The sequence below is a fragment of the Nycticebus coucang genome, chromosome 7 (genome assembly GCF_027406575.1).
Source record: "Nycticebus coucang isolate mNycCou1 chromosome 7, mNycCou1.pri, whole genome shotgun sequence".
NCBI classification, from domain to species: Eukaryota; Metazoa; Chordata; class Mammalia; order Primates; family Lorisidae; genus Nycticebus; species Nycticebus coucang.
Genome location: NC_069786.1, coordinates 37,168,937 through 37,182,519, shown reverse-complemented (window position 1 = coordinate 37,182,519; position 13,583 = coordinate 37,168,937). Strand labels below are relative to the sequence as shown.

The 13,583-nt window shown below is 37.0% G+C and overlaps 1 protein-coding gene across 5 annotated transcripts in view; it reads right to left on the bottom strand.

The window, feature by feature from the left end:
• Positions 1-13,583, bottom strand: part of LOC128590134 (general transcription factor II-I repeat domain-containing protein 2-like) — a 92,349-nt gene that overhangs the window by 31,320 nt on the left and 47,446 nt on the right. The window contains exons 3-6 of one of the 5 annotated variants that reach the window (XM_053597312.1): positions 13,112-13,231; positions 12,148-12,551; positions 7,680-7,938; positions 4,726-6,528 (exon numbers count right to left, since the gene is read on the bottom strand). In XM_053597312.1, coding sequence (XP_053453287.1) covers positions 5,187-6,176 — 990 coding nt within the window. In that variant the 5' untranslated portion in view covers positions 6,177-6,528; positions 7,680-7,938; positions 12,148-12,551; positions 13,112-13,231 and the 3' untranslated portion in view covers positions 4,726-5,186. The remainder of the gene's footprint in view (positions 1-4,725; positions 6,529-7,679; positions 7,939-12,147; positions 12,552-13,111; positions 13,232-13,583) is intronic. The other 4 variants (XM_053597311.1, XM_053597313.1, XM_053597314.1 and 1 more) reach the window with 4 other exon arrangements.

The following is a 13,583-nucleotide window of genomic DNA, read 5'->3' as shown; positions in this document are numbered from 1 at the left end:
TTAACCTTTTCCAAAATATAGAAAAAGATGGAATATGATCCAACACATTCTATGAAGCAAACATCACCTTGATCCCAAACCAGGAAAAGACCCAACAAGAAAATAATATTATAGACCAATATCTCTAATGAATATTGATGCAAAAATATTCAATAAGATCCTAGCAAACAGAATCCACAGCACATCAAACAAACTATAGACCATGACCAAGTGAGTTTTATCCCAGGTTCTCAAGGCTGGTTCAATATACTACGTAAACCTATAAATATAATTCATCACATAAACAAAATAAAATTCAAAGACCATATGATTATTCCAATTGATGCAGAAAAAGCTTTTGACAATATTCAGCATCCTTTTATGATCAGAATGTTTAATAAAATAGGCATAGAAGGAACAGTTCTTAAACTGATAGAGGCCATCTACAGCAACCCCACAGCCAATATCATATTGAATGAGGTTAAATTAAAATCATCTCCACTCAGATCAGGAACCAGACAAGGTTGCCCATTGTCTCCACTGCTTTTTAACATTGTAATGGAAGTCTTAGCCATCACAATCAGTCAAGAAAAGACTATCAAATGTAATCATATAGGGTCAGAGGATATCAAACTTTCACTCTTCACAGATGATATAAGTGTATATCTGGAAAACTCCAGGGATTCAACTACAAAACTATTAGAAGTGATCAAGGAATACAATAACATCTCAGTTTACAAAATCAATACTCAGAAATCTGTAACCTTTATATACCAACAATAGTCTGAAAAAAAAAAACCAGTCAAGGACTCTATTCCTTTTACAGTAGTGCCAAAGAAGATAAAATATTTGGGATTTTACTTAACAAAGGACATGAAAGATCTCTATAAAGAGAACTATGAAACTCTAAGAAAAGAAAAAGCTGAAGATGTCAACAAATGGAAATATATACCATGCTCATGGCTGGGAAGAATCAACATTGTTAAAATGTCCATACTACCCAAAGCAATGTACAATTTTAATGCAATCCCCATTGAAGTTCCACTATCATATGTTAAAGATCTCGAAAAAATAATACCTTGTTTTATATAGAATCAGAAAAACCTCAAATAGCCAAGACATTACTCAGAAATAAAAAAAAAAAAAATCAGGAGGAATCATGCTACCAGACATCACATTATACTATAAATTGATATTGATCAAAACAGCATGGTACTGGCACAAAAACAGAGAGGTAGATGTATGGAACCAAATAGAGAACCAATTGATGAACTCAGCTACTTACTGTTATTTGAACTTTGATAAGCCAATTAAAAAACATTCAGCGTGGAAAAGACTCCCTATTTAACAAATGGTACTGAGTGAACTGGCTGGCAACCTGTAGAAGACTAAAATTGGACCCACATCTTTCACCATTAACTAACATATACCCTCACTGGATTAAAGATTAAAACTTAAGACATGAAACTATAAAAATACTAGAAAAAAGTTCAGGGAAAACACTTGAAGAAATCGGTGTGGGAGAATAATTTATAAGAATGACCCCCTTTCCCCGGGGCAATTGAAACAACACCAAAAATACATTACTGGGACCTGATCAAACTAAAAATCTTCTGCACAGCCGAGCATACAGTACGCAAAGCAAGCAGACAGCACTCAGAATGGGAGAAGATATTTGCAGGTTATGCTCTGACAAAGGTTTAATAACCAGAATCCACAGAGAACTCAAATGTATTAGCAAGAAAAGAACAAGTGATCCTATCTCAGTGTGGACAAGGGACTTGAAGAGAAACTTCTCTGAAGAAGACAGACACACTGCCTACAGACACATGAAAAAATGCTCCTCATCCTTAATCATCAGAGAAATGCAAATCAAAACCACTTTGAGATATCATCTAACTCCAGTAAGAATAGCCACATCAAAAAATCACAAAACCATAGATGTTGGCATGGATGTGGAGAAAAGGGAACACTTCTGTACTGCTGGTGGGAATGCAAAGTAATACTTTCCTTTTGGAAAAATGTTTGGAGATCACTTAGGGATCTAAAAATAGACCTGCCATTCAATCCTTCAATTCCTCTATTAAGTATTTATCCAGAGGACCAAAAATCACTTTATAAAAAAGATATTTGCACCAGAATGTTTATTGCAGCCCAATCCATAATTGCCAAGTCATGGAAGAAGCCCAAAGTGTCCATCTACCCATGAATGAATTAATAAATTGTGGTATATGTACAACATGGAATATTACGCAGACTTAAAAAAGATGGAGACTTTGCCTCTTTCATGTTTACATGGATGGATCTGGAACATATTCTTCTTAGCAAGGTATCTCAAGAATGGAAGAAAAAGTATCCAATGTACTCAGCCCTACTATGAAACTAATTTATAAGCACCCACATTTCCATATGAAAGCTATAACCCAACTCTAGTACAAGATGAAAAGAAAGAAGGAGAGGGAGAGGCAAGGAAGGGGAAGGATGGGTAGAGGAAGAGTAAGTGTTGGGACCACACCTATGGTGCATTTTACAAGGGTATAGGATGAAATCCTATATGTCTCAGTGTCTAAAAGAGAAAAGCCATTTTGCAGAGAGCAGCTTCTGTGCTTGACAGGCACTGTTTCATAGAGGCCAGGCTGCACTTACACAAACAAAACTATTAAGCCTGATTGCTTTTGGGCATAACAACCCAATGTCAGAGAACACAGCTATCATTAAGCCCAGTGCCTTGAAGATAATACTTCAGAACTGGTGACATGGTCAGGAGACTGATGCATGGAAAAAACATGCATCTGGTAAGCTGATGGTACCTCCAGGCTATGCTCTATTAAAATAAGAAGTTTATGCATCTCCAGATGGTATGAGACATTTTGAGACTTTAGAGATATTCATCAGTTCCCCTAAGAATAACAAACATTTATGGTTCAGGAAAGACATAAGAAGTTTTATGTCAGTTGTACGTACGATATAGAAGAAAGAGTATCAGTTAATTAGTAGGTTCCAAGAAAATATTTATGATGTTTTGTGATGTATTTTTTGTTTATTGAAAAAGATTATAGTTTAACAGAGTGTACATGACCAGCTGGCTATTTAAGCCAGCAGAAAATAAAATTTGTCACTACTTGCAACTCAGAGCATTCCTTGCTCCATACCATTTCAATAGTGGGCTCTGCATCTGCACTGCCAACCACTCGAGAAGCCCTCACACAGCAAAAGAGTACATGTTAAATCTACTAAGGGTAGAATATAAATATCTTAACACAATAACTAAGAAAATGCGGTGAAGGCTATGTTAACCAGTTTATGAAAGTATTTCAAATTGTATATAAAACCAGCACATTGTAACCCGTAATTGCATTAATGTACACAGCTATGATTTAATTAAAAAAAAAAATAATTGGGTGGTACCTGTGGCTCAGTGAGCAGGGCACCGGACCCATATACCGAGGGTGGTGAGTTCGAACCCAGCCCCGGCCAAACTGCAACAACAAAAAATAAAAAATAAAATTGAAAAAAGAAAAAAAAAAAAAGAATGCTGTGATGTCACAGCTCACAGCAACCTCAAAAAAAATAATAATTAATGGATTTGACAGAAACAAATTTAAAATGTAGATGATTAAGACAATAAAGGGAATGGATGAGGAAATGTAAAGACAGAACTTTTGAAATGAGGGGGGAAATATATATATATATACCCATGCATACACCATACATATGTGTGTGTGTGTGAGTGTGTGAAAATCTAGCTTCAAGATTTAATGCCTAATCAAACAATTTATTTTATTTTATTAAAAAATGTAGGTATAGGGTGGCGCTTGTGGCTCAAAGGAGTAGGGCACCAGCCCCATCTGTTGGAGGTGGTGGGTTCAAACCCAGCCCTAGCCAGAAACTGCAAAAAAAAAAAAAAAAAAAAAGGTATAAATGATATGGCCAGAGCTTGCTTGCATATAAGCATAAAATTGGCTTATATTTGCCCACAAATGTATATTTCAATAATGGCTAACCTCATAGCCAAGAATTGTGGCAGTAGCCTGTAGTCCTAGCTACTTGGGAGGCTGAGGCAAGAGAATCATGTAAGCCCAAGAGCTGGAGGTTGCTGTGAGCTGTGACGCCAGAACATGTTTTTGTTCATTCATTTGTTTTTTACTGAGTTCTCCTTCCAGAAATTTCTGAAAATTTTCAGTCCACACTTAGATATTCCAGAAAACAATTGTGGTTTTTATTTTTCACTTCACCTTGGCATCTGGCTCTGGTCTATTGATCCTCACTGTATTGGATAACTTTGCTCTGCTTTTCCTTAAGCCTATAGATTTTACTGCCCTGTTATCCAGACTGCTTTCTACCCAGCTCCTTACCTGGCTGACACTTCATCATTTCAGGTCTCTTTTCAAAAGTCATCCTTAGAAGAAGTATTCTTGGTCACCTAATCTATATTATGCCCCCTCATGCATTATATTAACTTATTTTATTAGTCTGATAATGCTAAATGGTATTTAAACTTCTTTATAGTATTTACTTGTCTTTTAATTGCTGATTATTTATGTCAGAGATCCTCAAAAATTTTTAACAGGGGGCCAGTTCACTGTCCCTCAGACTGTTGGAGGGCCAGACTATAGTTAAAAAAAAAAAATACTATGAACAAATTCCTATGTACTGCACATATCTTATTTTGAAGTAAAAAAACAATACAGGGACAAATACAATATTTAAAATGAAGAACAAGTAAAGTTAAATCAACAAACTTACCAGTATTTCAATGGCAACTATGGACCTGCTTTTGGCTAATGAGATGGTCAATGTCTGGTTCCATATTTGTCACTGCTAGTCGTAACAAGTGATGCAAGTGTGCACCAGTTAATCTAGATCTGGTTGGAGATTTCAGATGTTTCATTCTGGAAAAAGTCTGTTCACAGACATAAGTGCTGCCAAAAATGGTTGCCATTTTGAGTGCATGGTTCCTGAGATTAGGATATGTCTCAGAGGGGAGAGATGCATACAAATTAGGAAGGCTGCTTGACTTGAATGTATCTTTCAGAGAGTCACAATTCTGCAGTTCAGCCAGTTCCATTTGGTAAATTGTATCCACATTTTTAATGTCAATAGAAAATGGGTTATGGAAAAGCTGTATGTCCTGTTTGTGGAGATGAAGCTCTTTAAATCTTAAGTGGAACTCCTTTTGCAACTTTTCCAGTGAATCCACACATGTTTTATTTGGGAATGCAACCAAAGGATTTTTCCACTAACAGATTTTGAGTTGTGGGGAGATGGTAGAAACTTTCCTCCTTCACTTGTTTGATAAGGAGGCCTAATTTTACTTTAAATGCTTTCACATGTGATTGCATATCACAGATGAGCTCCCCCTTTCTTTGAAGTTGCACATTGAAACTGTTGAGTAGCTCTGTTACATCTGTCAGAAAGGCAAGGTGCCATTTCCATTCCTCATTATTGAGCTCCGGTACTTCTTTGTTTTTTGAAAGCAGAAAAGATGTAATCTGTGGAAGTAAGTCATAGAAATGTTTCAAAACTCTCCCTTGACTCAGCCAACAAACTTCTGTATGGTATGGAACGTCTTCACAGGCAACATTTAGCTCAGACAGAAATTCCTGAAATTGTCTGTGGTTTAGTGCATAACTTGTAATGAAGTTAACACAAGATACCACAGTTTTCTTAACAGAGTCCCACTTCAGTGATTTACTACACAGCACTTGTTGGTGGATGAGGCGGTGTGTGGCTATTGGATCTTGGTTAATGTGAGCAATTACTCCTTTCTTAGACCCCAGCATGCTAGGGGCACCATCAGTTGTCACACTGGCTAGTTTTGCCCAGTCCTGCTCCAAACTATTCACAGTTTGGCAAAACTTTTCATAGATATCCTTTCCGATAGTTGTTCCTTTGATGCTTTGCAGCACAGCAAGCTCTTCTGTGACTTCAAAATAGTCATTCATCCCATGAATAAAAATAATAAAAATTAGAAGTTGTGCAGAATCACGAACATCATTACTTTTGTCAAGTGCCAAGGAAAAATAGGAAAGTTTTGGGGGATTTTTGCAAATGCTGATGCAAATTGTCTCCCATTTCTTCAATCCTTCATGTAATTGAGGGTTCTGAAAGACTCCCTGTACTAAATAAATTGGCCTTCTCTGGACACATCTCTTTGGCAACATAAGAAGGCATTTTTTAACAAATTCTCCCTCCATGAGTGGTCTGCCAGTGCATGCTATTAGCTTGGCAACTTGAAAACTTGCTCACAGTGATGAAGTATTTAGTTGTTTCTGCTTCACAAAAGTATTTTTCTGAGTTTTCAATATATATTTCAGTTTTTAATATCTTATCTTTTCTCACTTCTCCGACCAAACAATCATATTTATCTTTATGTTGAGTTTGATAGTGTCGACGCAAATTGTATTCTTTGAACACAGATACTATATCTTGGCATATCAAACACACAGCTCTTTCCTTGTACTGCACAAAAAAGTAATCATAAGTCCACTGTTCTTTGAGTATCCTCCACACCAAGTCAATTTTTCTCTTTCTTGATGTCATTGTTTCCTAGGGATTCCAAATTGCTATTAGTAAAATACCAATATATATATGCAGTGCTCCAAAAACAATATACCAGCAATAACATTGCCCCACAGAGACATATAGACTGCACTGCCCATCAATGCAGTCTGATCAGTGCCCATAAATGCAGTCTGATCAGTGTCCATCAATGCAGCCTTGCCAGTCCACATCATTTCAGCCTCGCCAGTGCCCATATTGTGGAACTCCACCTTTACCTCAGGCTCACACTGGTGCAGTGTGGGAACAGGCACGATTACAGAGCTGGTTCCTCCACTACCTTTCCAGTTCACACTAACCTGTGCGAACCGCACTGCGATCTGTGAACTCGCACAGGAATCTTATCGCATGGGTGAGAATACCCATGCGATCAGATTCCACTGCAGGAAAAAAGAACGCACATATGCCTTTTTCTTCTGAATCTAATGCGAGTTCAGCCATACAAGTATATGGCTGAACTCACACTGTTCAGAGATCTCAACAGTGTGAACTGAGGCTTACACAGCACACAACATACAACATCATACACAACTGAATAGCAATCAGAATATAAATGCACTTACTGTCAATTAAATTGGGTTTCCTACTCCTTGGCTGTCTGCAGAGCCAGATTAAGTTCCCATGGGACCCTAGGCAGATTACCAGTTTGGGGCTCCCATGCAATAACACTGAGCACTGACCATTTGCATTAACACTGAGCACTGACCATTTGCGATAACACTGACTGCTGACAATTTGCATTAATACTGAGCACTAACAATTTGCATTAACACTGAGCACTTACAATTATCATTACCACTGAGCACTGACTATTTGCATTTCCTCTGAGCACTGACAATTTGCATTAGCACTGAACACCATTTGTGTTATCACTGTGATGTAACCCCCCTAGAAACCACCCCCAACCAACTAACCAACTTAAAAAAAAAAAGCTCTCCTAACTTCAAAAAAAAGGCGCTTCTAACTTCAAAAAAAGTCACTGCCTATCTGCAAAAGAAAAAAAAAGAGCTCTTAACTTTAGAAAAAAAGGCCCCCCTTAACCACACACACACAAAAAGGCCCTACTAACTGGAAAATAAAAAAAAAAAAAATAGACCTCCTAACTTCAAAAAAATGAATAAATCTTAACTTGTTCTTACCTCAGTCCTTAGGCAGCAGCAGGCTCTGCACAGGTAACCTGGTGACTCCTCCGATTATACCAGAGATTGAGAAGAGGAGTCAAGAGACTGAGAGAAGGAGGGGCGGGACAGTCTGAGAGAAGGAGTGAAGTTGGAGAGTTGGCACACATTCCATACATGCACACTGTGGCCAGGACGAGTTGGCTGCTAAGTAGGACAGGCAGTGTGGCAAAAACACCCAGTGGGCTGGGATGATTCGGCTGCTAACCAGGACAGGCAGCTGTGGCAAAAACACCCAGTGGGTCAGATAAATATCCTCGGCAGGCACATGTGGCCAGCGGGCCATTGTTTGAGGACCCCTGATTTATGTCACTGATCTCCTCACATTGATATCCCCATCAAGGGGATAGACTGTTTGGTCACAGTCTTTAACCTGCAGCTAGAATAGTGCCAAGCATGTAACAGGTATGACAAACATTTGGAGAATGAGCAAATGATGGTTTTGTCTTTGAATGTGATGTGATTTTTCCCTTTCTTGTCCTGTGTCTCAAGTATGGGCATAAATTTGCCATCAATCTCTCACTAAAGAAGTTGAAAATTAAAACAATGAAGTAAAATCTTGTGTGAAAGTTTAAGTAGTACCAGTCATGTTGATCTCAGAGCCCAAAGGTACCACCACTAGACTTTACTATTAGGAAGTTCCTAACAAGATAACTTCCAACTTGGATCTGTGTTGCATTGGTCAATTTCCTTTCCTCCTAATCCCTTTGCTCCCACACATCCAAATGAGTGTTCTATCCAGGGAAGAACAGGCAATGATATCTCTCTTTTCTTCCAATCTAAGTACTACCAAATCCATTGTCTGTCCCCAGTTAGACTTCCCAAAATGATTTTCATAAATATTTCTACTGATTTTAAGAAAAATTCCACCTCCAACCACAATGTGGAATCTGCCCCAAAGCCTTGAATAATCCTGTTGGAAGACAATAGTCCTCCATCAGATCCTTTCCTGACAAATTATTTGTCTTGAATAATAATAGTGTGGAGCATCAGCAATCAAATCCATTAGTCCAATGTCTAGCTTAGCACAATTCATTTCCAGTGCACAAGTTGGACGTTTTATTTTTTTTTCAAGCAGGAGTTAATTGAGCATTCAGGTCTTTCCTTAAGTCCATAGAGGTCTCAATTGCTGATGTCTTGTGGCCATTGTTTTCACAAAAATTTCCCCAAGGGCTGGTTATAATTTTCAGAGACAGCACATTCTAAATCCATCCTTGGAAAAAAACTTTCTCTAAGGGAAGCACAATCTGCAGATAAGCAATTCTACTTGTAACAGAGCCAACCTCTATATATTATCTTACAGAGCAATTGCATTCCTTGGAGTCACATCACTGATTTACATCCTCAAAATTAAAAAGCACATTATTAGTGCATGGTTTTCCCAGAACAATAAAACTAGCTCCCCAAAAGTAGAATTGTCTCTAATAATTGGAAGGCAGAAAATTTCAAGACTGCTTTAAAAGATTTGTTTAGTTTTATGTTTCTTCACCACTCTTTCACCAGCTTTAGATTTCAGAGATGTCAGCATGATGTTTGAATCTAAGTTCAAATCAAAGTACAGTATTACATCTGTAAGTTGACTGTAACAAACTAGTCAACATATGGAAGTGGTCAATGTAAGGAACATCTATTAAGTACATGTGACGCATGTCTAGTGTATGCACATTATGTCAATTTAAGGATGTGGTCTAGATAAGAAGGGAATCAACTATGAAATTTCTACTATATTTGCTAAATTCATCATCCAAGAATTCCTACTAGTGAAAGGGTTTCTTAAGGTTTTATTTAGTATGATCTTCAGGGATCTCTGCCTTTTCTAGCTTCCAACATCTTTTTATGTTCTAATTAGTTATATGCGGTACCACATTGGGAGGGAGGGAGCCAAAATGAGATTCACTAGTGGAAAAAAGGTTTGAAGCCAAAGCATTTAAATAAAAGTTTTCAGGCTCCATACCCGTAGCTCAGTGGTTGCAGCACCGGCCGCATACATGGGGCAAGGAGTGGGGAGGTGCGGCATGGCTGGTGGGTTTGAACCTGGCCCAGGCCTGCTAAACAACAGTGACAACCACAATAAGAAAATATCCAGGCATTGTGGCAGGCACCTGTGGTCTCGGCTACTTGGGAGGGTGAGGCAGGGGAATTACTCGAGCCCAAGAGTCTGTTGTTGCTGTGAGCAGTGATGCCACAACACTCTACTGAGGGCGACAAAGTGGGATGCTGTCAAATAAATAAATAAAGTTTTCACAAAAATCTAGGTATCTGTCCTACTCTTCTCCAATCACATCAAAATTTTAACTCTGGCTATATTCTTTCAGTTTATAGGTTCATAACATTTGGAGTAGTGATAGAAGGTTATTGGTCCCTTCTTAGATCAGGAAGAAAGAGTATTTCATGAACACCAAAAGGATTTGAGAAACTGGCTCGTCAATGGTGGAAGAGTTAAACCAATAATCAAGAATTGCTAACTATATTCACTGATAATATTTAGTTTCTTAAAAAAAATTCACACATTTCTCCACATGCAAATTGTGTAGACAGCTTTCCTCTGAGGATGATAGAATTGTTAATGCTGGACCTGAAACAACATGGAGGTTAAACGTGGAAGCTTATTTAAAAATAGTTTTGCCCCCTCCTTGGGCTTTAATGATAAAGGCCAAATACTTGAACTTGGAGTTTGCTAACATTTAAGGCCAAAAGTATTGACAGAGAGAAGCTCGTGTTAATGGCTTAATGGAGACTAGTGGAGGCATAGGACAAAGGGAATTCATTTTAGTAGCACTTTCATGAAGTGAGAATTTGGCAGGAGAAGCTGAGAGGCTGGTCAGTCAAAGGTTGAGGTGGTAATGGACTGAATGTCTCTTGAATTATTGGGACTTCAGTTTGATTGATTTACTAAAAGATATACTTAAGGGCATAATGGATATAGCATTCAAAGGTGTCATTATCTCAATGCTCTCAACTCTACTACTTCAATACTTCCAGAAATTGTTACGTCCTTTCACTTTTTATTGCCTTTGCCTTGACTACTTGCATACACTATTATCATATTAGCTCCCAAAGTAGCATCCTGAATGTCATTGTTTCTTGCCCCAGTCCATCTTCTAAATTTCACACAGAATTATCTTTCCAAAACACAACTGCTTAGAACTATATATGGATGTTGAGAAGGTAAATTGCTTCCAACTTAATGGGCAACTATAGCAACATGTATCAAACTTGACCAAGCAACTCCTCTGCTAAGAATTTATCTTATAGCTATTCTTACCCATGCAAAATGGTAAATGTATAAGAAGAATATACATTGCAGTGCAGTAGATATGGAAAGACTTTTAAAAAACTAAACAGGGGTTCTCAAACTACGGCCCGCAGGCCACATGAGGCAGTACGATTGTATCTGTTCCTGTTTTGTTTTTTTACTTCAAAATAAGATATGTGCAGTGTGCATAGGAATTTATTCATAGGCTTTTTTTTTTTTAAATATAGTCCAGACCTCCGACAGTCTGAGGGACAGTGAATTGGCCCCCTGTTTAAAAAGTTTGAGGACCCCTGCAACTAGCTAAATGGATTGTGGCACATTCATACAATTGAGTTTACATAGTCATTCAGCCAGTAAGGCAAATTAAACAGATCTTCCTGACTTTAAGTATGTGTTTGTTAGCTTTACTTATTTATTGGGAAAATAAGCTGTATAACAGTGAGTGGGGAAAAATGTATAGTAAAAGTAGAAGGATCAATAAGAATGTTTATAGTGAACACAGGAACAAACTGTAGGTTGGAGACTTACTTGACAATGTAAAGGTTTTGCTTACATATAAATTGAACTGGTGCTGTAATACTCAATACCCATAATTGATTTTAAAAATCATACAAATCATACAAATAATTTCTTGGATAATCTAAAAAATCATTAGTATTATATTCATATATAAAGAAGGAGATATACTATAATACTATAAAATTAGCATTATATGAAATATAACAATACCATTTGCCACATGTATCTATAATATATATATTCATTTTAATGGCATGTATGGATGATATTATGGAGATATATATTATATATGTGTGTGTAAATATATAGATGAGAGAGGTATTTGTAAGAATATTACTGTTGATAGTTATCAATGAGAAAGAAAACTTCCAAAATTTGCACCAACAGAGCTTTCTGAGTTTCCTTCACATCACATAGGGTATTTGGTGGTCTTTGTTATAAATTAGTTGTGTGTGATTCTGAAAAGCTGCTTAAAGTGAAACTTTTTGTTTTCTATTTTTAATATTGAATGTGTATCTATTGAGCATGTAGCATGTAATTCATGCTACATAAAATACTAAATTCATTATCATAATGCTTACAACTCTTTCATAAGTATGGAGACTGAGATTTATACAAGGACAAACAATTTATCCAAGGTCACCCAGAAAGTACATGAAAGAGTAGATATTTGAACACAGTTATCCCAGCTGAAGCCTGGAGTGCTTGTGTTTTCCTCAGGAGACAAACCCAGAAGTGAAGTCCTGAGGGAGCAACACCAGTATGATTGCAAAGATGTTTTCCTTGGGAAGGGGACATCCTTTCAGGGTGAGTCAATCCATGCAAAACTTCACGAGGAGAGTGACAGTGGGAGAGAAGAAATCTAAGACAGAGAAATAGGGATAGCATTTTAGTTCAAACTATATGAAGTCATCATTTTTGTATGTAAAAAAAGTCAACTATTGCAAATTTTATGTGATTCATCTAAAATGTGTTTGTGACAGTGGTAATAACAAGGGCAAAGTTTAGAAAGTGAAGAGTTTCAATTCTCTCCCAGATCTTCATTTTTAATAGGACTCCTGAATAATGCAAAGAAAAGAGAAAATCGGAGATGTGAAGAGATTAGAGTACTGGTTGTTAATGGGGAACAAACCTCAAACCCTATAAAATAATTTGCATTGGTTTTTGGAGCTGAGTATGACCAATAGCCCAGAGCACTTGGCCACGAGTGGTCCTGAGAAAATGTGGCCAGGTTACAGTTTCATTTTCATTCATGGATACAGCATTTACACACAAAATCATAAATCAATACATGGAAGGCATACATTGGTTTGGCCTGAAAAAGAAGGGGCTTAAAGCTTATAGGTGGGTTTAAAGATTTCTTAATTTGTAATTGGTTAAAGAAATGAAGCTTTGCTTATAGGTTTGGAATGATTTAAGATAAAATAAGGAAATCTGTTAATCAGAGACCAGCCAGTGAACATATATTGACTCAAATGACCTATTAAATAAACTGATGGCTTGCAGGTGTGGTTTAAATTTTGTTTTTGTCTGGCCTTAGGTCTGGCTAATGATTTAGTATCTTACTGTTATAAAGAGTAACTAAAACAAGGAGGGGGCATGATGAGCCATATCTGACCTTTCTTCTCCTCAGGGCTAGCAACTCAGCTTTATGGTTTTTCTGGAGTTCCCTTGGCCAAGAGAGCGTTCCGCTCACTTGGCTGGAGGTGTAAGATTTTATTTTAGTTCACAAGGTAGTCTGGGAAAAGAATAATGAAGATTTAAATGGAATGAAGTTCAAGAATAAATTACTAATGCCATGATCATTAATGTATGAACATTTTAAATCAGTTCCTGTTATTATTATTTTTTAAATTTTATTTTATTGTGTTAAGGACTTTTAGCTTGAGATCTACCCTCCTAACAAAATGTTCAAGTGAAAATTCTTAAGCAAAACATTTTCTACAGAGTTAAGACTAAAAATACACAATGCATCTTTAAAAACTATTTTAGTAAACTTTGTATTATAGTATAATATACACCCAAAGAATTACACATAACATAAATATTTAGCTCTATAAATATTATAGTGATATCAATTTCATTTTATT